Raw genomic sequence first — 24,933 nt, 5'->3', positions numbered from 1 at the left:
AAACACAATTTAGCAGTAGCAGCCGAAGGAGGAAGATTAGGTCTCAGGTGAAGAGTAGAAACACTTCACTGCCCAGCCTGAGGATGTTCACATTACACCGGGGACACACTGATGACATTACACTTTGACTTTAGGAAGAAGGCTGAGAATTGGGAAGAAAATAGATCAAGAAACTCTGCAGAACAATATTAAAGGACAAAACTCTTGATTCATAATCAAGAAAGAGATATTGGAAATGTTTAAGATCCCTCTTAGTTGAAAGAGAACCCCAAATACAATGCAAACATGTCCAATTGGGATTCTATTAATACTGTTCTGCACACCATTTCCTTGATAAGTGGGAAGTCAGGTCAGTTTAGAGAAAAATGCCCTTTGTTTATTTTTAAAACATGTAAATTGCATATCCCGGTTGACAGGTGAGCTGCACTCATGGAGAGAAGGGCAGACGTCACAATGAACGGTGTGTGTAATGCAGCTCTGCAGACACACCTCCTGCCAGTAGGGGGCAGGTTTTGCAACTACCATGATATCCCCCAACACAAAATGTTACAATGAGCTATGGGGTGACTGGCACTAATTTCCTTCTATAAGAAACTAAAAGGGATATATTGGATGGTGCCAAAGGCTGGAGTGGAGGGTATGACATGTTCTCCTCATTATTTTAGTGTTTGGGGGACAGCCTTATAGGGTGGTCTACCTAGAAGTAAACTTTAAAAAGAACAAAATCAAAATCAAAATGAAATCAGCAGAAGAACAGGGACTACTTGGGTCGCAGTGGAATTCATGTGTCCCTCCAGAAGTTGTGGGCTGCAAGTTCCAGGTGTACGCATTAGGAAATATAATGATGAGAAATACTGGCAATTACAGTCTTATCAAATCTGGAAAACCACATGAGTCTCACACTGCTTTCAGATCTGGAACAGGGACACGACCCAAGGGAAGTCCAATAAAATACCAAATTTACGTGTTCCCAAAGTTGGTTTGACACATGAGGGACTAGGGGTTTCAGCGGCAAATATCTTACCTGGTGATGATAGCAAGATGGGGAGGGCTCATGCAAACACCCATGAAGAGGACCACATTCTCATGTCGGGTCTGCCTGTAGGCCATCACTTCTCTCTTGAAAGCCTTCAGCTGGCCTTCATTGTCCTGCTCAATGTCAATGAGGCGGATGGCCACCTCCCCATGCCAGCGCCCATGAAACACCTGTCCAAAGCGACCCTTGCCAATCAGGTCACCAATCTCCAACTGCTCAAAGGGGATGTCCCATTCTTGCAGAAAAATGCTGGTCTGGCTGGCTTTGCGAGGGAAGTTGCGAGCAGAGAGGAGGGAGAGGTTCATCTCATCAAACTCATCCTCATATTCCTCATCATTTCCCTGTTCATTCTAGAAGTGAGATGAGAGAGGAACCATTTCACATTCACAGAACTTCACCTTCCCATATTATTTACCCACACCCATTAATACACATCAACATTAATACACATCACCAGGGAAAGCTTTCAAGGTGAAAGTCCAAGATCCTACTCTGTAGAAGCAGAAGGGATCCTCTAAGGCAGCAAGGCTGGTTTATCACATTTTATGGGCATCATTCCCCAAAGAGGAACTCTCCCAAAAATTCTTAAATCCCAAGTATAAAATCGCTACTCATCAAAACGACACACACACAACACATAACTTAACAATCTCAACAACCCTACTCAGCATGTTTGAAGAACCAAACCCATATCAACCAACAGTGAGTGAAGATACATCTGGAGAGCAGCAGCTACCCACTTGGAGAGGGCTGTTCCAGAAAAGCAGTGCTGCAGGCTCTGACCCATCCAAAGCACTTTGAGAAGAACTGAAATCAGCACTGTTGCAATAATGGATTTTCTGTGAAACCTAATGTTGATTCTCTTGAAACATTTTTTAAAAGACCATCAGAAGCAAAGAGCACATGAAGTAAGGAGATAGCAGCAGAAGCTGGGCAGAAGAAGCAAAAGTCACAGCATGAGCTTGGACTTCATGTGAGTTCATTCAAAGGATCAAAGTATTCCTTACAATTTTTATTACTACTGGCAGTAATTCTGATTTGGCCTGAGATTGGCTTGTGCTCTCTCTCTCTCTCTCTCTCTCTCTCTCTCTCTCTCTCTCTCTCTGTGTGTGTGTGTGCTAGTGACCATGCCTCCAGCAACAGTCCCAGGTATTTCTCATGCACAATATAAAGCCTTATGGACTGCAGAAAATGGTCCCATCAGAACTGATTGAACAAATGGTTTTGACAAAGATTCAACAAGAAGAGTAAATAGTTGTGACATTGATAGTAGCAATCTGGAGCAAATGGCAAGAGAAGTCATAAGAGCAGGCTTTTTTAGCAGCAAGGTCAGTATTGGTAGTTTTCTCCCAGCAAAGGGGTTTTAGTAGAAGTCCTACTATGCTATGCCTGTGGGGTGACGCTTAGCAATGGCAACAAGGATAACTTCATATTATTCCCATGCTACAGTAAATGGAATCTCATCCCCAAAATGCATAGACCTCTTGAAGAAATGCTTTGAGGCCATGAGACCCCAAATAAACTGCGTAAACACGCAAAGAGAAGAGCCTCAAACACGCAAGAAGTGAAGAAAAATAAGTCAAAAGCCCTGATGGCAACAGACAACTACATCTTAGGTGTATTCCAAGACTGTGGTCCTGTGAAGATAAGGTAGACATACAGTTGTATATCTCATAAGGAACAACATCGAGGGATATCCTTATAAAGGCATATTCTCGAATGCCCAACAGCCTTACAGATCTTTATGAATGGTCATATTGGGAATGGGACTTAGAAGAGCAGGACCTGTTGCAAAGTGCCCCCTCTCTACCTGTCCAAAATTGGCACACAGAGGACAGTAAGAAGCCAGTGTGTGACAGAGACTCAAATTTGCCAAACAATGTCCCAATGGCACAAGAGCATGGGAAACTGTCTTGTTTCAAGTAAGTCCATTGGCTCATCTAGATCAGTATTCCATGGCTGAGGAACATATGACCTGCCAGATGTTGCTGGACAACCAAGACTATGACTATGGCAGTAAAAGGGAAAGAGGAGTAGGAAAGAGGGATGTAGCTCAATGCCATCAGGTCCCTGGGCCTATCTTCTGCATCTTCAAGATAGACTGCTGTGTTTGAACAGTACTGTTGCCAGTCAAATTGAGCTTCAGATGGGGAACATGTATCCTCTCAGGTTTCTGAACTACAACTGTTATCTTGAATACCAAGCATAGCCAATAATGAGGGATGATGGGAGTCACAGTCCAGCAACACAATCCCCATCCCTGATCTATAGTGATGGGTAGCAGTTCTCTGGACTGATACAGCATTCTATCCCAGCCTTGCCTGGTAATACCAGAGAATTAACCTGGGAACATGTGTATACAAAGCATGTGCTTTACCACGGAGCCCTGGCTCTCTCCTCATTCTACCCATTATGCTAGAAGGCACGGGGTCCAATACACAAGAAGGTCAAACCAATCAGCCACCAATTTACAAAAATATGCATCAGAATTCATTGTTCCATTTTAACCTTATTACAAATTTCAAGCCAGCTGCTATGAGATGTATGTAACACCATCATCTATTAAATGAAACAGAAGCAATGGGCAGCTATAATTGCCTCCAGGAGGAGTTAGAGGTCCCCAAAGGAGTCCCAAAGATGCTGCTGCGGGGCCTCCGCTGAGATCATCAGAACAACATTCATTCCCTACTATCTGGCTTTTAATTTCAGTGCAAGAACCGAAAGTCAGCAGATCCTTGCGTGCTGCTTACCTCGGAGGTTGGCTCCACTTCAATTTGAAGTAATGGATTTCCTTCCAGGCTTTAAAGAAAACAAACACAGCAAATTACTAAGCTTTCAAAGCCAGGAGCAATGATCGCACAGATATGGTCATGATCTTAAACCAGACTTGCATTTCTCTATCACCAATGGTGAATAAGAAGTCACCCCAGGCAATCTGAGAGGCTTTCATACAGTGATGTTAATGTTTTTGCCCCTCTTTCTAAACAAGAAATAAAATACTACAGTAAGCATGTGTGGCTAGTTACTTTTCTGGAAATGTGATGGTGTATGGATCTATGTCATTATGTCTTCCTCCTCCTCCTCCTCCTCCTTTCTCTCTCTCTCTCTCTCTCTCCCTCTCTCCCAGTGTTAGTATGCATGAGCTGTCCCACATGGCCATGACTGCTAAGTGCAAAATGCTGCTGCCCAGGGGATCAGTCACAGCCAAAATGACAGATCAAGCTTGTACAAGAAGCAAGACTTCTCCAGAGAAATCCCTCATGTCCTCTTCAAATAAGCAAAGGGGATAGAAATCGCCCAATATCAAGATTTAGGAGAAATGTCAAGAATCAAGCCAAAAACCAAGCCACTTCTATCTAAGAGAAAAGTCTTCCACTTAGGTGAAGCAGAAACCATCCAAAAGTGACCCTCAGCTGTCAACAGCATCTCAGAGGGGAAGCGCAAGTAAGCAAGAGAGCAAATCTGGAATTCATTTACTTGAAAGTTAACACAAACATCCACAAAGTCAGAATTGGCTTTAGTAAGGACTGGATGCCCGGGGGGGGGGGGGGGGGGGGAGAAGGGAACACATTCTCAAAGCAAGAATTAGGTTGGCAATTCATTCTAAGCCCCAAGTTTGAGCAGTCGAGGATTTTTTTTAATCTCCACTGTGTAAACAGCTGCCACTCTGAGCTTTTTTCCTTCTCAGAAGTCAATTACTCTGGCCTAAAAGCTGGGAAGAGGCTTTCCAATGGGACTGACAGGCCTGTCACATCATGAGGCCTTCCCCACTAGGTGTTTGGTTTGACCTTTCCAAGTTGCAAGCAGGATCAAAAGCCAGGGATCCAGCTATGCTTCTGTGTTCTGCTGTTACTTCTCAGGAAGTTTTCAAAGTTTGGACTAGTACAGGGGGATGTGATTGGAATTCACATACCAAGTGTGCAGCACTACAACGCAGCCATGCCTTTCCTTATGGATGCATTCATGCTTAGTTGCTCACAGCCCCATTCTATGCTATTTGATTGAGATTTGGAGGAGTCTAGACAACTCCCAATACTTTTGCTTTGTCAACATTCCCTTTTGATATCAGCTGGCAAAACAAACAGCTTTGCCTGACATGCAGTTTTATACTACACAAATGTTCTTTTGAAACTATACATTTCGCCCTAGAATTGCACATTTTGTGCCTTGTTAGATTTTTTCTAAAATAAAAAGCTCTTCTTCAGACATATAACAAAGGAGGTATTCATGTATTTCTCTCTGAGTTGTAGCCAACTAAAAGTGAAACTTAATATATTTTCCTGTGCAGAAGATGCACATGTTAACAATTTGGGAGGGTTATGGAAATCAATCCAATATGAACTGGTTTTCTTCCCCCTCCTGTGTTAAGGAGCAGATCAGAGTTTAGTTATAAACTATTTTCTCCATCCTTTTACCTTTTGTGCTACAACGTTTTGGTGCAGCTGAAGACTTGGTTTCATTGGTTCTACAGAAGCCACAGTAGAAGGCTTCAAGAATGCAGGAAAATGCCTTTCACACACATAAAAATAAAAGATTTGAATGCAGACCCAGAAACCCCACAGATGAACATGGAAATGGGACAGAATGTACCAGAAAGAGATGGATTTCTCCCTCTCAAGGTACAATAGCAAACGTGTGAGTGCAGACCAGTTGGCCACCCAGCCCGGCACAGTCCGGTCTGATTGACGGTGGCTGTCTGAAAGTCAGGCATGGTGCCCATTAGGGATTGATGAGAAGTTTTTTGAGCTAGTCCAGTTTGTACCTGTTGTAATACAACAGGAAGCCAAATGCAATCTGTGGCTAGAAACCTACGTATTTCTAAAGTTCTGGTGGAATTCGCAAAATGCCCCACATTGAAATAAAAAAATAGTGTGCATTCAAGAATGCATGTATTTGTAAAATGCACAAAACTACAAATTAGCAATAGGAAAGGCTTTTGACTCTGAACTGCATCATTAAGCCAATTAAGCCAATTGACAATTAAGCTATTGCTTCTATCAAAGAAACCTTGGAATTCAGTATGAATATTGAGATAGTGTGGTAGAATAAAGAAGTTGTTTAAGATAAGAAGTTAGCAGGAATAATATTTTCATTGTATGTCTTGAAGGTGAGAGGTGAGAATTCCCATTTTAACTTTTTAATTTTATGATAATTTTTAGGCAGGGGAGGATGGGGAAGATAGTTTCAATGGGTGTATTGATGGTATAAGTGATGTATTGGAAAATGACCGACTTTACAAATTAAGCACCCACAGACATGCAGATGAAGGTCACTTACATGGTGCTAGAATTCACTGGATGGAGAACAACTTGGGGTGTTCGGGTAGATGTCTCAGGCACAATATCTGAAAGAAAGAAGAATCCCATTCAGAACAAAAAGGCAAGCAAAACATTCCCATGCTTAACAAAGGCTAAAGAGGTTAAATAACTGTACAGGGCAGGCATCCTGCTGCTTTTTGTAACAAGCCAATATAGTTCTGTGCCAAAGGAAAATAGACCACCTCATCATAGGTTGCGTCTGTGCACAATGAAATGTGAAAAGCATTTTTAGATCACGTGGAGAAACTGCAAAGCCCTTTGGCTCATTTATTCATTCCATTTACACCCCACAATTCTTCCGATAAATCTGGGGTGGCATATACGGCTCTTCTCCTCCCTATTTTATCACCACAACAGCCTTGTGAAGTTGGTCTCTTTCAATCTGTGCCTTTCACAGCTCATGAGTAAGACATTTAAAAATATGTATCTGAAGAAAAATATGTACAATTTAAACGTGATTTTGGGGTTCTAAGATATATAAATTGCAGGAAGTGAAATATACAGATGCTTGGATCCACATCATACCAACACAGACTGGAAATATACTAGTTCATCCAGAACCTTCTGCCTCTAGTCCCCACATGGATGAGGCAGAAGGGCAGTTGGGCAAGAAGTGACAATGTTTTTCTCAAAACACATGGAAACTGGGGGTGAAGGTAGTCAGTGCAATCCTGAATGCTCTCTCTTTCGCACATTTACCAAACATCTGAAAAGTCAAGAGAGAGTGAAGTTGTGTTTAGTGCAGTGTGGCAGGAGAGAGACTCCATGGTGCATCTAAAGACAGCCAGTTATCAGAAGGTGATGTTTACACACAGAATACATTGATATTTCTTACTTGTCACATTCATATCTTGCCTTTTTCTCCAAAGAGGTCAAAGTGGCGTAGATGGTCATTCCAGCTTTGTTAATCCTCATGACAAGCCTGTGACATCAATTAGGCTGCGAGGTGGCAGCAATTGCTTCAAGGCCACCTGGGGATCTTCAAGGCCAAGTGGGGATTTGGTTGCAGCACCAACCATGTTACCATTGTGCCAGATCTCATGGCAAACAACCATTTTAAATAAACTTACCCGGAAAGATGAATTGCTGCTTGGACTTGTAGTACTGGGATGACAAAGGGGCACCTTAGAAAGGACAAAGGGAAACACAAAGAGGTCTGAAGCCAAACAGGAATGAGGCTTGTAAAAACAATACTGCAATAATACTAGTAATTTACTTTTCTCAGTTCTAGGCTGGAGAACAATGTTGTGTGATATATATAAAACAAAAATAACTGATGATTTTTGTATCATGGAATTATCAGGGTTTTTTTCCTAGCCAAATCATCTATCTGGTTGGTTTAGGAATCCATGGATTGAAAATAATTCTATATGAAACACAAATCATAATGTAGTTACTAAAGCATCATTCCCATTGACACCTACTAAGTCCTACTAAATATGATGGGAATTACTTCTACATAAACATGGAGGGGATGGAGACTACAAAGCAGAGTCATTTGAAAACATTTGTTCCCCAGATGAAGGAAAAGATGGCACACCCTCAGTGGGACAAGCATCCTTTGCTACACTTAAAGGCAGCTACCTAGCATAGGGGGTTACAAGACACAGGCAGGGCATAAATGTCTCCTTTTAATATCTAGAAACATAGAGTTGGAAGAGTCCACAAGGGTCATTCAGTCTAACCCCTTGCCATGCAGGAATACACAATTGATGCAGGAATACACCCACCTAACTCTGCCTACTGCTGCAAAGAACTACGTGCAAGAACCTGCCTGAAGGTTAAATGCAAATAGCCTAGTCCAGAACTGAGAGTAATGCAGGAAGCAATGGCAATCGTAGGCCAACAAGAACCAAGCATCTGGAAACTATCAACATTCAGGTTTTTTGGCAGAGGAATCACAGCAAACCAAGAGCAAAAACTCCCCAAATGATCAGCGTTCCCCCATTGAACTGAATGTCATTCACTTTATACTGCCATTTCACAAAGGGGTCTCATCAAATTTTTCCTTGTCTGTCTTAATAATTCTTCCTAACCTGCACAGTTAATACAAATCTTGGGGAAATAAAGATCTGTGACAGAAGAGTACAGATTTCCAACACGGCAATCACATCAGTTCCCTTAATAATCTATTATGCTCATAGTTATTTCAGAGAAGCAATGACAGCTTGGCAGGTAGAAAAGTGAAAAGTGCCGGCAGTCTAAATGCACCCCTGCCATGTTCACATCACAGTAAATCTGATGAGTTCAACTTCAAAGACACAAATATTTGAAACAGACCAATTGAGAACAGGCTTTTGAGTCAATTTCCAGACTCCAACAAACACTATTATGTAGCATGTCCATTGTAGCAGCTATATTAAACCAGGCTGAGCTATTCTGAGTATTTCTGGACTAAGGAGAATATTTTTCCCCTGGCTTACTTTTACAAGGCCATCAGCTCGCCAAGTGCTTCCTGACAGAACTTCCTTTCTCCTGACTGTTTCCTCCAATTGTCTATTCTAGCTCTTTAATGTGGATTATGGTGTGAAACTCCTAAAATTTGTCATGAAAGGAGCCCTATGACATTTTAGAAATTAACACATTTGTTATAACGTGTGCACCCCAGTTAATAAATTGCATGATCTTTTATCCAGAATTTCAGGAATATACACAGTTCCTTAAGAAACTTCCATCTCAAAATCACCTCTCCCAGGCAGCTGAGAAGGATAGGAGAAATAGTTCATATATATTTAGCATAACAGGAAACTGCAATAACGATCCAAGGCCATAAAGAACCAGGATCTTAGACATAACAACTTGTTCTATTAACCAGTAAAGCCACCAATTTTCTGATCCAGACAAGATATTTCTCCAGCTTGTAAAGTTTAGTTCTATTGCAAATCAATAGTGTCTTCCCAAGGAGCTTGTAATACAAATACAACTCCAGCCTGAATTTGTACAGCTCATAATGCTTCTCTGTATAATGAACTGAGCATTATCCTGGAAAAACTTGTAAATAATACGAATCCAATTCTGGATTTAATTGATCTAGCTCATAAAGCTTTGGCTGTCTTACAAATAGGTCCACAAGAAACTCATAAATACCCATCTAATTCTTAATCAAGCTAAAGGAAATTTGTTTGTCACTAGTTGTAATTTCATGAAATGGTGCCAGGTAGCCACTCCTCCAAACAAGCTGTAAATCCAGGGTATAATTTAAAAGCACAGAAGGGATTCAGGCTGTATTTCTAGGACTCTTCTTGAAATGCAACCAAGCATGCCTGAAAATGGATGATTGCTTGGGGGCTTTCAAGGACACACAGGAGGGTTTGATAACTGTACAATGTCTGGTGTTTCTTCTCCTGCTGGTGAAAAATTGCTGTCTTGGATTCTAATAAAGGCCATACATTTGACTGTGTTGACTGACTGTGGAGAAACCTGTTGAAATAAGACTGATGAGAAGAACTGCCCTCTTTTTAGCACGGGGAGGCAATGGGGCCATGAGGGGGCCAGATTAATGGCAGAAACAAATAGGTTTGCTCTGCCCTGTCTGTGTGCAGCGATCAGAGAAGAAAGAACAAGGTGTTATGCTTCATAGGGAACATTAAAAAAAACAGCCTTATACCAAATCCATCTAGTTCAGGACTGTCAATAATGAAGGCACTAGCTGAGACTTTCCAGGCTTCAGGCTGGACTAGGTATGTAAATGCTAGGGGTTGAACTTAACATTTGGAAAGAAAAATGACTAGAAGTAGTACAAAGCAGTGAGAGCCAACAAGAGAAGACATTAAATGATATGGCACAAATCACCACTCCTCAGGGATATTAATTTGGTCCTATCTAAAAGAGGTTTGCCATTGTTCTGTGATGTTTAATGAACTTATTAATTTCATAGGAGACTTATGCTCTTTTAATAGGTCTGTATCACAAAGGGTTCTACGTGGCTCATCTCCGGGCTCATTGGGAAGCCCTTGAGGCCGGGCACTTGCCAGACAGGACCCAACATCTCTTGTGAAAATGACCACAGCAGGGGGGGGCGATGGCACAACTCAGATTAAAGCAGGTACCTGGCACATTGCACTGTTTCTGTTGCCGCAAGCACTGCGGGGAGGGGTGCAAGGGAGAAGGCGGAGTGGCACTTGGTGGCAGAGGAGGAGCTGGCGAGGAAGGGGTGGATGAGGTGGTTGAGGAGGGATTGCTGCTGGAATCAGGCTGGTAGGGCGCTGGGATGTTATCCTGTAAGAGAAGGAACAGTGACCAGGTGTGCATATCACATAGATCTCACTCTCTCTGAAGACGCACTTGAGAATACAGGAATGTCAAAACATACGAGAATGTCCGAAAGAAAAAAGAAATGACAGAGGGGGGAGCAAAAGGAGAGAGTGGAGGGTATCAGAAAGGGAGAGAGGAAGGAATGAGAGGAAGGAAGGGAGAGGAGAGGCAACAGAAAGGAAGCAGACCAGCCCTGTGACCCTTTCATGCAGTTCTTTGAAATGTTTGGGTTCTTCTGTGGTACACTCGTGACAACTGCAACACTAACAGAGCTTTTCAGACTCTTGAGCTCAACCTTCTCCAATCCAGTAGCTTCTCAATGCACTGACTTACAATTCCCATCATCTTCTGCCAGCATGATTGGAAGTGGAGTCAATTAATCTTTCTCTGCTATAGCATGCATATGGGCAGACACTTGCCCTTTTCTACATGCTGATAACATACTGCCTTTGCCATTGGCTGTACCTTCTTGACAATCCTCCTCCATATGCAACTTATTTTTAAAGTTTAACTTTATCAAAAATTGAGGATTATCCTCTCAAGCTTGAAAATATCTCCTCATGCTCTTTTTTTGAGATGGGGGTAGCAGCCAGGGAATGCTGGGGCCATTTAAACGACAACAGTGTTGGTTTAATTCCTTGGGGGCTTGCAACCTTTCAGCTTAATTTGCCCAGAAAGAAATTCTCACTTGTGCAGCAAGGCGGTTTAATAGCAAACACTCCAGTTTGTGTGACTGAAGAACCCCTCTCTCTCACCAACAACACTGAAAACTCAAAGTATTTGGGGCAGGGAGGAAGGAAGAAAAAAAAAAACATCCTCCCTGTCCCGTTCTCCATAGGAAAAGTCTAAGTCAGCTTAAGTTACTCTCCATTGATCATTTCTCATGGGCCATTTAACTTAACAGAGGCAACAGAGGGCACTTCAGGGTAAAGCCAACAGACGGTAGTTTTGCACAACGTCGCACATTCTCAGTGTAGCTCCATGGGGAGTACTGTCCGCCAAATGCTCAATGCTGCTGTGGAGAGAAGTGTCTTCTAACACAGGCAAAAGACATTGGCAGAGGATAAGTAGAGATCAGAGTGGGCTTCAGACTGAGGGTGGGAGTGAAAGCTCTGCAAGATTTCCTTCAAAGGAACACAGGAAGCTGCCTTGTTTTTTCCACCCCAATATTGTCTACACTAGCTGACAGTGAGCCTCAAGGATTTCAGGTGGGCTTCTTAGTACTAGGTGGGATCTCATGGTCAGAAATACTCAAGGACAGTGTCACTCAAAGTGGTGATTCATGGACCGCTGACAGTCCATAAGTCATAAGAGGTTGAATGATCACCTTTCAGGAATGCTTCAGCTGTGGATGGCTACACCAGCAGAAGGGTGGACTAGATGACCCTTGGGATCCATTCTAACATTATCAATGCCATGATTCAGCTACTGTATGTCTCAAGAAAGCAATATAGGCCATAAGGAATTGAAAGATTAAAGAAAGCAATTCTAAATTTATTATTAAAATTATCATAATGTGGACCTTGATTTCCATGGTGTCCACGAGAGACTGAATTTCCACTTCAAACAATGACCTTTGTTCTTTTATCAGCTTTGGAAAGCAAAATAAAAACCTTGCTACTGGATGACATCCACAGAGATTGCAGAGGAAGACTGGCTTGAAATATTTAAATGCATTCATTCATTCTTATGTCTAAACACATTTTAAAAACTAGCGAAAGGCGGGGAAGAGCAAATATGGAAAATAGCCAGGGAAAGGAGGGAGGTGAGGAGAGCACAGTTTGTATAAATGCTACACAGGTGGAATGCAAATATATGCAAATAAGACCTATACAATGTGTATATCAGAGCCCTCTATTTTGAGACTCTGAAGAATCTGAAGCAAATGGTTTCATGGCAACTCTGATGGCTGGCAAAAGCCTGCTTCTTCAGTCCTGCCACTGCAGCTTTAGTATAGTGGAAACAATTCAAGGAATGCAAAGCCTTAAGACTAGAACTTGGCCAAAGGGGAGTAGTCAAAACCTGTCTCTTCTTCAAGGACTCAGAAGACTCCAGGAGCTGCTTTATATAATATAATCCAATAATATCTTGTAGTTGTTGAGTGCCTTCAAGTCATTCCTGAGTTATGGCTATCCTAAGGCAAATCTATCATAGGATTTCCTGGCAGTTATGTTTCAGTTATTGCAAGCAGGAATTAAGTTGTTAAATATTGTAACTAATGGCTTCCAAATTCTACCACAGTCTCAAACCATGCCTCTGTGTTTTGAGTGCTAAACTATACTGTTTGGCCTTTTCATATCTAGAAACCAGCCACAGTCCAAGCATACACTTGAAGATGCAGCTCTTCATTTTTGTTTTCACCACAGACTTGATATACTGCTCTGTTACAGTTCACCTTAGGTCAATCTGTGACACACATCCCTAGATGAAAACTGATGCATACAAGCTTTGCTAGGGAAGAAATAGTATGACTTCCTCAAAGGGAAGCTGTAACACTGAAAGCCTTAAGAATTCTTTGAGGCATGCAGATGCGGTGATCGCTTAAATATTAATGACAAAGGAAGGTGGCTTAGACAAGATCAGACTGTTTGTCCATCTAACTGCAATATTGTCTGTTCTTTCAGGAAGGGGCTTTCTAGTGTCTCAAGTAAAGAGAGATGTGTTTCCCCCTCCTTATCATCTAATATCTAATCATTTCAATTGGAAATGCCAAGTATTGAACCAGAACCTCCTGCAAGAATGTGCTCTGCCAGTGGGTTACAGATGGTCCCATCTAAAGATCGTCAGCCCAAAAAAAGATAGGTGATATGGGGATGCTACTGAAAATAGCATCTCTCAGTTGAATTCCTTCCCTTCTGTCTTTTTCATCATGGATGGAAAATGACCTAATATAAACATACTAACACTTTTAGTTTTGTTCTCCAGCTTCACACCTGGCTGCCTTTCAATTGGGTTGGAGCTAACTTGGAGTTAAGTCATTTTACATGTTACAGAGAGCACGGATTCAGCATAAAGCCGTCCAATGGTGCCCCCATATCAAATATAATGCCTATATCTCAAGTTCCAGGTTCCTGTGACTCTCTTTCATCACCTAGTTCCTCTCCCCCCACCTTTCTCTGCTTGCTCCCCAAAGGGACCTTGTCAGATTCTTCTGTTGATCAACCAGCCTGCTGCAGAGAGCTCCCCCATCCCTACCCCTCAACAGCTTCTAATTTAACGTCTACTAGATTTGCTGAAATATATACCAGCCCCTTTGAGATTTGAATTGGCAGGCATGCCTGGAAACCCACAGAGCCATCTGCAAAACTCTGGCCCAGCAGATGGCTGAACAGACCAGCAAGTAAACTGGGAGATGCTATTTCAAAGCAGGAGAAAAATAATAATAACTGGCCAATTTCCTCCTCTCCACCCCAAATTTGTTGCACTGTTCCTGTTTCCATGGCAGACAAGGAAGGCTCTCTCCTTCGCTCAGTCTCCCCCCACCTGGTTCCAGTGATGGGAATAAACAAAAATCTAGTCTAGGACATTAACATGCCTCCTTGCGTCTTGGGAGTTTGGGACTTGACCACTGTCTAAGATGTGGGTGGGCACCTCAGCCTACTTTCAGTTAATGACAGTTTCAGTTATGTTGGGCTCCTACATCTGTTCCTTCCCATCTCCACATTAATTTGTGTACCGTTTCCCTTAATAATGTAATATCAGGTTCAAATGAAATATAAATTTCATCATTTATGTGGAAAGCTAACGATATCATAATAAAATTTGGAGAGGGCAAAATTAGGAGAATAACCACACTCTGGTCGATATATCTGTTAATGGTACATTGGTATGCTTCAAATGCAGCCTGGATGGAACTTGCGGGAGGCCATCCAAGAAGGTCAGAGCTCCAAAAATGAAGAACCAGTCTCCGTCAAGTCGCATAATTTCTTATACATTCATCTGCCCTTTTAATAATAATAGCCTCTGGAATTTTGCATAGCAAAAGTTTTGTCTGACTGATGATGTGATAATATATTAGTCCCACTTATAGTTACTTTCCTTCCAATAAGCTCAAGATTGCCTATTGGTTTCCTTCTAAGAGGTATTCTCTGGACCAAGGTCACCTGGAGAGTTCCATGGCTCTGAGGGAGCTGCACCTGGATCTCCCAAGCCCTAGTCCCACATTCTACCAACTGCACCTCACGGGCTTCCTGTTTGCTTGTTTGCATTTCCTTGAATTGTTTAGGAAAGCAAGCCAAAAAGTAACTTCATAGTAGCAGCTTCATAACATCTCACCTTGGTGATTTTGTTGGTTTTGGGAAGGGTCTGGCTGGCATGCAGTTCTGCATATTTGGGGGGCTTCCGTAATGGGTTGTTAATATCACATGGCACAGATTCCGTCCGGACTAATCTTGCTGGATCATAAAAGAGAGAGAGGGGTGGGAGGGTTTAACTCAGCATTTGGTGCAGAAATGTAAAGGATAACTTTCTGTGAAGCCCTTGGAACTTATTATCTCAAAACCAAATTAGTAAACACAGTTCTCATTAGCTTAGATAAATCTATAAATTTGCAAAACTACACACCACTATACTTTAAAGCCAGGAGCATTCTCCTTTTTTGGCTATAGTTCTCATAATGACTCAACAGTATAAAAAGTAACATTCCCTAGAACTGGCATACTTTGGCTTTCCTACTAGGAATATGAGGCGCTCCAAATGTTGTTGCAGCTCCCATTCTCCTTCACCACTGGTGATGCTGGGTAGAGCCAATGGATGCTGCAGTCCAACATCTGGAGAACCCCATATTCCCCATTCCCCAGGTCTGAGTAATGGTGGCCATCTAATATTACATGACAACCTTTTAACTGGAAAAACTGGGAATTGAATTGCAAATCTTCTGCAAACAAGACATGTTTTTGTACTGTGGAATTATGATCCTTTTTCTCATCTAATTTGTCTCAATGCTTTGTTAGATCCAAAGAAGCCTAGACCCATCATGCCTCAATCATCATGCACTTTGAGGCAACTTTATTAGGCTTTGTACATTTCATTTGAAATTACACACACTCTCCATATAAACAAACACACATGGTGCATATAAACAAACCAGTTCTAGCAGATTTCATGTCCATAAGGAGTTGTTTTTGTTTTGGTAAAGCTAATGGCTCTGAATTGCCTATTCAAGACCAATGTACCATAAAATCATTTACATTACAGCAAGGACGGCTTACAATATACTGTCACTCAGAAGATTAATTCTCCCCTCCATTTCCACCTTCAACTATTGTGAGGATTGCAGCAAAGCTGTGAGAGAACAAAACGTCCAGACCAGGAAGAGGGGAGCAGAACCAGATGATATTTTCATCCTTTCTAATCAAGAAGTCCCAGCGCATCAACACTGTGAACCCAAGCTCTGTTGAGACACTGGATCAATGCCTCAGTACAGCCTTGCTCAAGCCTGCACCCTTATATTGTTGAAGACAACTCTCATCACCCTGGGTGATTGTGTCATGCTAAATGGAGAGGACTGGAGCTATAGCCCAAGAACAAACAATTGCACACCCATGCTTTTAAAAGAGTGGCCTACTAAGTCCTAAGGCATAATCCTCTTTGATAGGTTTGTTTTCTGAGAGAAGGGCATAAAAAACTGAGATCATTCACTAGCAAGCACCAACCAAAGAGAGAAGTAGGATCTTCATGCTGTTAATTTTGGGGGTGCTTCTTGCACAATGCACAGCTCTTACACAAATTATAATCTATCTATCATCACTTTATGGAACTACCATCATAGAACCCTCAGCAGACTCTAATAATCATTGTAAATATACAGTGAAAGTATGCATGGAAGATAATCTCTTTCTTTTATTTTATTTTTTTTCAGAGAAGGATAAGCATTCTGGATTGTGTCCATTGCACATGTAATTTTTTGGACAATTTTCACCCAATGTTTTCTTTCTTTGCCCTTTATCGGTGCAGAACCAAATTCCCTCAACCATTTGGTTGTCATACCATAGTTGCAAAAGATTCTGTTTTTTGTCATTGCTGTTGTAATATTTTGCAGTCTGTTATGACCTTACCCATCACAAATCATTTTTTGCCATCCGTTTGTTGGCTGCCCTTTCCAGATGGTTAATTAATATGTTGAATGATCAGGTCATAATCCAGGCTGTTGACGCGCTCCAGGCTTCAATGTGAAACTGACTCTAGGTGCCAACTATTTGCTTCTCTGTCTTTTCAGCCAATTGCAGATCTATGCTGGGACCTGGTTTCTTATCCTATGAGTTCTATGCATAGGGCACAGTGTCACCCTTGCTTGAGCCTGGCTACACATTGTCTTGCCTTCATTTTAAAAATCTTGCCATTCAGGGATGGGGAGACTGGGAACCTCCAGATGCTGGTGATCGATGACTGGGCACATTAGTTAGAACTGGCATTTTCTGTCCCACCTAAAATATCACTGAACTCCCTCCTTTGCTTTGTTCACTTCAGAAATGTACGCTGCACAGGTTTATTCCTGGATTGCCATGCATAATATTGAATTCTTCCTATATAGCAGTTATCAATGTTGTCTTTATGTTGCTTGACTTCCAGCAGAAATCTCACCTGAGCAAATGCTGAAACAGATTATGTTACTCTGATATGAAAGCCTGAAAAAGTTTCTGTTCAAACTGGCTCTTTGCCTGAGCAATGGCAAATCTACTGGGCACTCTATGGTTTCCAATACCTCAATGCTGACATTTGGGGAAGTGAAACAGTTCGCAGTCTCCAGCTACCAGCAAGAAACTCTCCACAATCATGATGGCTGAGGACTATCCTTTGGTAGACAAGGAGGAGTCCAGAAACAAACGCTTGGAACTGCAGAACAAACCTGCATCCTCTTTGTATTTTAAATCCCACTACTGATGACATCTGATTAGACACAATAAGCAGCTCATTAAAAGCATTTAGCAAATACAAGTATTCTCAGTGAAGGTGTATTGAGCAAGCGGAACACAGCAGCAGCCTCATTAGCGATAAATGAAATGCATATTTCTGAGCCTGGGTTTTAAAGCATCCTCCCTCCAGGTAATTACTTTGGCTGGGGGAACACTCTAATGAAAAGGCAAAGCTGTTGCTGGTGAGAGACGTCTCTCTTCGGGGGCCTGCAAGCCTTCCTCTCCATATGCATGAAGTGTTCTCCTGCAGAGAAGGGAGCAGACATTCACCTGGCTGGCACTTGTTCCTCGGTGTGGTGAGAAGGAATGCATCATAGCCCAGGAGCCACAAAGATCTTTTTCAACTGCTGCCATGACTTCTGGGTCCAACACCCCATTGTCGGGGGTGAGTGAGGAATTGCTCTCCTAGTGCCAACTGCAAACATTTCTACCTGCCCAAATGCTCATCACAAGATTTTACTGCTTCACCGGGACACTCTTGGGTTTTTTGAGGCTGAGTTGCCCTTCTCTGGCTGTCCAGACATTCTGATGTATGCACGGTCTTCCTCACTCCTTTGGAGTCAATACCAGTTGAAACAGGCTTGGCCTCTTGGACAGAAGATGATTCTTTCACCTTCGGTGAAGATAACCACTCAGGCTGAAGCTCTGTTTAAAGTGGAACTCATGGCCCACTGGATGTTGTTGAACTTGATTTTCATACCCAAAGATAGTTGGAGATAAACCCAACAAGTTAAGCCTTCTCGGTACTGGTATTTGAGAGTGATCTCAAGCTACATTTTTCCCAAGCCAGGAAAGAAGGAAGGAAGGAATCAGTTGACATGGGCACCTTTTCTACTGAACAGTAAAGCCACTTTTTCAAGATCCTTAAAATTCTCCTCAAGCCCTATGCACTATTATGGGGGGGGAGGTGAAATGTCTCACAAAAGGGAGGAATATTCAGTATGTCAAAATGGCATTCAAATGAAGCTTTACATTCTATTATTTGTGAAAAACTTAGTTCAAATGGGAAGCTCCAAGTGCAAGATGACAAGGAATCAAAAGAAGATCTTCAGACCATTGAGTTAGCTGCTCTTACCTCCACGATGGATGATCAACAGGTGACAAGGTGGAGCCTCTTTGGTGCATTTGTTGTGGCACTTTAGCCTAAAAGAAGTGAAATGAGAATACATTGAGTGACAATGTTACAGCATAGTCATAAACAATTTTAAGCCAGAAAATGGGAGATCTGAAAGCTAAGCTTAGCCATCAAGATCACTGGTTGAACTCAGGAGGGGCTATAGAGTAGAGGCTTCCAGACCAAACTGGGGCACTGCACAATAGTGTCTTCTGGCTCTATAGTTAACTAAAGTCCAGTCCAGTACTGCGCAACACCAGTAGGGAAAAATCTGAAATTCAACTTGCAGAATTTTCAGCATTTAAGTTTTTCTACATCACAGAAAAGGTCTAGACCAGGCATGGGCAAACTTTGGCCCTCCAGGTGTTTTGGACGTCTAGACCTTTTCTGTGAGGTCTTGAATAAAATTCTAATTGTTCTAGCTTTGCAAAAAACATGTCTTGCCACATATATCCAAAGATTAGACTATCCTGCATAAATTTCACTCTTTTTTCAACTTTTGGGAAAGCTGGAAAGAAACCCTGAACTGTGATTGAGCCTTTGGAATAAGAACAACTACCGATAGCTAAGGGAAAAAAAAAACCCCAAATCCAACTGCAGCTATCTGCTACACTGTCTTGGGATGGGGAGGGAATAAAACCTAAAGAAAAAGTAACATACTTGCAGTTTTTACATTTCAGTCCAAACAACATTCCTTTCCCGCAAACAGTACATGTCTGAGACATCCAGTACTTGGTGGAAAACCTGTAGCAAGAAAGAGATTGACCTCTGCTAAGTCCTTTGCAAAACCATTTCCTCCAGAATGGCAGCATTTTGTTATTTAATCTATTGGCTTGCTCTTTGCTCTCCCCAGCCCTTGTATCCCAGCTGCCAGGACCATAAGCACTTAGGATTGCTTATTGATTCGGGCTCAGTAAGCCAATGCAAATGGATGATATAAGCACTTGCCATTCTTCTGTAACCCAAGTGGGAATTTTGAATGTGTGCAATATGTTGCTCTGCCTAGCCTGTCCATGGCAAACAAGAACATTGGAAATTCCGTCAGTCAATCAACATTAGGCCATTTCACAAAGTTTATATCTAGCCAGAAGGTCAACAGGACTATCAATCGGAATGGAACGGAGATTCACGTATTGAGCAAAATAAATAACTGTACTCAGTTCATGGAATGTAAGATTATTAACAAAAGCATTTAGGTGTCATCCCATTTGTCATTGTAAAAAGGAAACTCAGACCTTCACTACTGTTTTCAGCTGACCTTTTTTTCCAATTAGATAGCAATAAATACATGTCACTAAAATATGTATGTATTTTTAAAAATGTGCACAAACACACTTTAGTCAATAGCACTAATGTGTTAAAATAAGAATAAAGTAAGATGCATTAAAATGCATTCATTAGGAAAAGTGTGTACCAAGATACACACTAATGTCTATGGGACATGCTGGTGGGATTCTGAGAAATGCAATAAAATGGAACCTGACAGACATTCACATTCCTAGCCCTCAATATTTTAAAATACATAAAACACAATGTAAACACCAAACAGATGATTGTTTTTGTCACAGAGTAAATTTTTGATCTTGTGTTCATGGTAGATTAGGGTTTTGTGCTATCATCCAGTCATCTCTATGAGGCAGTCTGGAAACTGGCTTTCAGTTCCATGCTCAGGGGGTATGAATGTTGAGCTGAATGTTTCCATGGTGGAATCAATACACTTTGACACCTCTTTAACTGCCATGACTCAATGCTATGGTATCCTGGGAGTTGTAATTTGACAAGGTATTTTGCCGTCTCTGCCAAAAAGTGCTGATGCCTTAGGTAAAGGTAAAGGTTTCCCCCTGACATTAAGTCCAGTCATGTCCAACTCTGGAGGTTGGTGCTCACCTCCATTTCTAAGCTGAAGAGCAGGCGTTGTCCATAGACATCTCCAAGGTCATGTGGCCATGGGCATGACTGCATGGAGCGTTGTTAACTTCCTGCAGGAGCAGTACCTGTTTATCTACTCACATTTGCATGTTTTCAAACTGCTAGGTTGTCAGAAGCAGGAGCTTACCCTACTCCCCGGATTCAAACCACTGACCTTTTGGTCAGCAAGTTCATCAAGTTCAGCAGCTCAGCGGTTTAACCCACTGTGCCACCAGGGGCTGGTGCCTTACCAAACTACAATTCCCTGATTCCATAGCATTGAGCCACGGCAATTAAATTGGTGTCAGATTGGATTAATTCCACAGTGTAGCTCAGGCATGGGCAAACCTTGGCCCTCCAGGTGTTTTGGACTCCAACTCCCACAATTCCTAACAGCTGGTAGGGTGAAGGGCCGAAGTTTGCCCATGCCTGGTGTAGATGTACCCTTAGTGATTCAGTCTTTGTTGAGTCTCCTCTCTAGAGTGAGTTAGGCAAATATAGTAGGCTCAAATATGCTGTTATTTTGCTGAACTACACCTGCACATATAGCTGCAAAAGTACCCTCAGACAGCTTTCCCACTGATGGGCTAGTTTAATAGAGCAGCCTGAGTGTTTTTTTCAAAAAGCCATCCACGCCACAGAACAGCAGCCTTGCCTCTTCACCCACATCCTACCGGTCCATCTAGGATTCTTACCTATTCCTATTTTTTCCCCATAAAAATGCAGACAGAGAAAGGGAAGGAGGTTCACATCACATTTGCTCAAGATGAAAGGTCATAGATAAGGTATTATGGGTTTATTGACAGTAGCCAAAGCCTTATCTAAGTGACAACAGAAACTGAAATAGTGTATTGAATGTGTTCTCTAGAAACTGAAAAAGAGAATTGCATCACACACAAAGGCACACACAGCAGTGAACTTTTCAGCACTATGTCATCTCTGGATCATAGCAGAACCTGGAAACATTAATTTAAAACTAAGAGCATTATGAGCAGGTTGCCCTCCACCCCAAAGTGGCAGGTTACTGATGAACATTACTCACTATCTATGAGTAAACAGTAACTCTGCTTCTTGTTATGACAAACATTTTTAAAACACCTTTTACAGAAAAAAGAACACCAGAAAAAGAATGCCAACTCCAATCTGCCCCTGCCAAAAGAATAACATAAAAACCTGCAATAGCAAACAATGGTCGCTTATTATGCAAAAATCTTAATGGCAACATCATTGTAATTATATCACTTAAAAGTAAAAACACAAATCCTCCCTCTACTCCAAAAGAAAGAGGAGACAGGAGTACCTGCTCAAAGGGGCTGAATGATGACAGCCAGCTTGACATTAACCTTTTTTTGCACCAAGAACGTGGGCAGATGGCACTCTCATTATAAGCCATAGTGTCCAAGTTAGAAGCACAGAAGGTGGTAACATCGCCTGCCTCAGTCACACAGGTCTCCTTGAGTTAAAATTACTCTCGCACATTCAACATCTGAACTTTTTACCACTTTGTACCTGTGTTTGATTGAGTTTCCCAGATCCCGCCGAGGAATTTGCGGGGACCACCGAGGGACTGACAGAGTATCTGCAAAACAGAAATCGGGGGGAAAGTTACCACCTGGAATTTTGGACCATGGTTCAGACTGTATTCGAGAATCTGGGGGTCAATGAGGGAGCAATTCCAAACATCTGAATGAAATCGCAACAACATAATAACAAAACAGGTGCTGCTTGGGACATTTACATCATCGTCACCATTATCTTTATTTATACCTTGCCTCCTCCTCACAACTAGGACTCAAATTAAAACATGCCATAGGTCAGCATTAAAGATCTTTTCCAGAATACTGAATGCTTTCCCCACAACTGCTCTCCATTCCCTCCCAGAACAGTCAGTTAGCATTCCATATCCATTAGAGTCCCATCCCAAAGTCTGTTGACTCCTCTGTCATATGTGGATGATACCTTTTAATCAAGATAAGGAAAAAGAGAAATTTGGTCACCCATATCTTAAAGCCACACGCACGATTGAATAGATGGAAACTCAAAGCCAGATTTTAAAGGCAAATCAAAGGGGGAGATGGATGCTGGTTTCTTGATCTTAAATTTCCTTCATGCATGAAAAATCCTATTTATCCCGAGGCTTGAAATCCTGGGAGCTGTAATTTTACATGTTCTTCAGCCTTCTCTGCCAAAGAGAGTGGATGCAGATACCTCACCAAGCTACCAACCACAGTACTCCATAGCAACAAGTTGAGACAGTTAAAGGTGGCTTCAATTTGCATTAACTTTATAGTGTAGAACAGGTGTGCAGAACCTGTAGCCCTCCAGGTGTTTGTGCCTCCAACTCCCAGAAGCCCTAGTCAGCTTGTCCAATGGTCAGAGATTCTGGGAGATGAAATTCAAAACACCTTGGTGGTCCAATTTTGCCAGATTACTTCAGAGGGGCTCAGCTCCCCTGGCTCCCTCCCTCCCGTTCTGGGCTCCATGCACACACAACTGTATCCAAAAACAGGAATAATCAGGGATCTCTCACTCCTGTCCCCAATACCTCCCCCTCTGTGAAGGCTGCCTTATTCTGTTGAATAGCAGGATCAACCTGGCTGAATAACATGCAGCCATTACAGAACAGAAATTATGCCAGTAAAGGTTGGGTTTAAAAAAAACCCCTGTATTGCTTGGATGTGTTCTAAGTTTCACTTTAGCTCTTCTAAGCCTCTCTTGTGGATTTGCCGTATGTCTGTCCAGGTTTAGACAGCAACGGGAACATACAGATGTGAATGGTTAAGCTGGGGAATCTCACTTCAAATACACAGAAGTCTTTAGTCCAAAAAGGACTGCCCATGTTTTTATTCCATTGCAACAAAATCTCTTGATACCCAGAGGCTACCCAATGTCTTCCTACTCTCTTTGCTCAGGACCAATGGGAACAAAACCTCACATGGAGTTATTTTCTGTACCTAATAATGAATAAAAGGCATTGTTTGCTCTAGAGACTGCTGACTTATAGAAAGACAAATGCGGGAGATTCACATCTTTTGAAAGCTGAGAGACCCTTAACAGTATTAATGAGAAATCTGTCTGATTCTCCCCGGGCAAAAGAGCACTCATTGGGGATATAAAGCCTGGGGCACTGGAATCTGGCCACTAGTAGCCATCAAGCGGCTCTCCTCGTGGCCCCTAGGGTTTATTAGGTATACCTGTCAATCCTTTAGCAAACAAGCTAGTGAATGTTTTCTATATAGGCTGTGAAATGCCTCTGTTTGCTTTCATATCCTATTTTAATATTGCCAGTCGAAGTGTTTTTAATTGCGTGCCATTTCGGAAGGTTACATTTGCATGCGACTTCCTGTGTGGGAACCGGCTCTCCCTCAGCTGCTTAGGAGGAGCCATTCAGAGAACTTCTCTGGCATAAGCTTCAACAAAAAGGGCTGCTGGCAGAAAGCTTCCTGGTAAGAACTGTTCAAGATCCACTTAGCTGGGATCACTTTTGAATAAGTTATAGAAGGAAGGCTGGAACAAGGCTTCACCTCATCTGCCCACCCCTCCATAAATCAGTCTTGTTCAAGACTATAGTCCTGGTACTGACAACAGCCACAGCCAGCTCTACCAGGAGACAGAGTGTGATAATGGCTTCAGGAGTTGCAAGCTCTTCCTCCTGAGCCCGCCTTTCCATTGGGCGATGCATTAATGCAAGTCAAGTAGCACTTCCTGAGACCTCTAAACTAATCTTCCACCATCAAGATTGGTAGAGGTTGCCTATCCCATGTGCTGTACTGAAGGCAGGTTCAGCTGCTAGCCAATCCAAGCCTGCCCCATCTTCAATATGACAACCTTTCAAATAGTAAAACATGGCTATCATTCTTCCTCTCAACCTTCTTCCCTCCAAGCTAAACAGACCCAGCTCCCTCAGCCACTCCTTTTAGGGCTTGGTTTCCAAACCTTTAGACCAGTCTGGTCACCCTTCTTTGAACACGTTCCATCTAGTCCATCTCTTTCTTGACTTGCTTTGCTCAGAACTGAACATAGGGGTATGATTCCAAGTGAGGAGGTCTGACCAAAGCAGAGTAGAGGGGTATTATTACTTCCCTCATTGATGCAGTCTAGAATTTCCTTTGAAACTGGGAACTACTATTCAGCTGTTACAGAAGTCTTGATAGAAATTGGCTATTCTAGTGCTAAAAGTGATCACTGGAGAGAGGAGGGAAATTAGTAAATTGAACTATTTAAAGGGGGGGGAGGAGAAAGGGAAACCATAGATCAGCTATACTCACCTCAAAAAGAGTGGGGCTGATTTTGTGACCCACAACAAGCACTCAAGAGAGCATGTGATGCTGTGATTTGAGGGGTGATCTGGAATTTAAGGGATCTGGGCTCTAGTCTCTGCGGGGCTAT

The 24,933-nt window shown here is 42.2% G+C and overlaps 1 protein-coding gene across 4 annotated transcripts in view; it reads right to left on the bottom strand.

Moving 5' to 3' along the window:
* ksr2 (kinase suppressor of ras 2) overlaps positions 1–24,933 on the bottom strand; it is a 148,358-nt gene that overhangs the window by 41,623 nt on the left and 81,802 nt on the right. For all 4 annotated transcript variants that reach the window (XM_062958725.1, XM_062958724.1, XM_062958726.1 and 1 more), the window contains 9 exons: positions 22,054–22,123; positions 19,297–19,380; positions 18,598–18,665; positions 14,884–15,002; positions 10,404–10,572; positions 7,425–7,478; positions 6,314–6,380; positions 3,787–3,835; positions 1,025–1,386 (listed from right to left, as the gene is read on the bottom strand). In XM_062958725.1, the coding sequence (XP_062814795.1) occupies positions 1,025–1,386; positions 3,787–3,835; positions 6,314–6,380; positions 7,425–7,478; positions 10,404–10,572; positions 14,884–15,002; positions 18,598–18,665; positions 19,297–19,380; positions 22,054–22,123 (1,042 nt within the window). The remainder of the gene's footprint in view (positions 1–1,024; positions 1,387–3,786; positions 3,836–6,313; positions 6,381–7,424; positions 7,479–10,403; positions 10,573–14,883; positions 15,003–18,597; positions 18,666–19,296; positions 19,381–22,053; positions 22,124–24,933) is intronic.

This window comes from Anolis carolinensis, chromosome X (assembly GCF_035594765.1).
Source record: "Anolis carolinensis isolate JA03-04 chromosome X, rAnoCar3.1.pri, whole genome shotgun sequence".
Lineage (NCBI taxonomy): Eukaryota > Metazoa > Chordata > Lepidosauria > Squamata > Dactyloidae > Anolis > Anolis carolinensis.
Note: the sequence above shows the minus strand (reverse complement) of the source record. Positions and strands in the feature narration are given on the sequence as shown.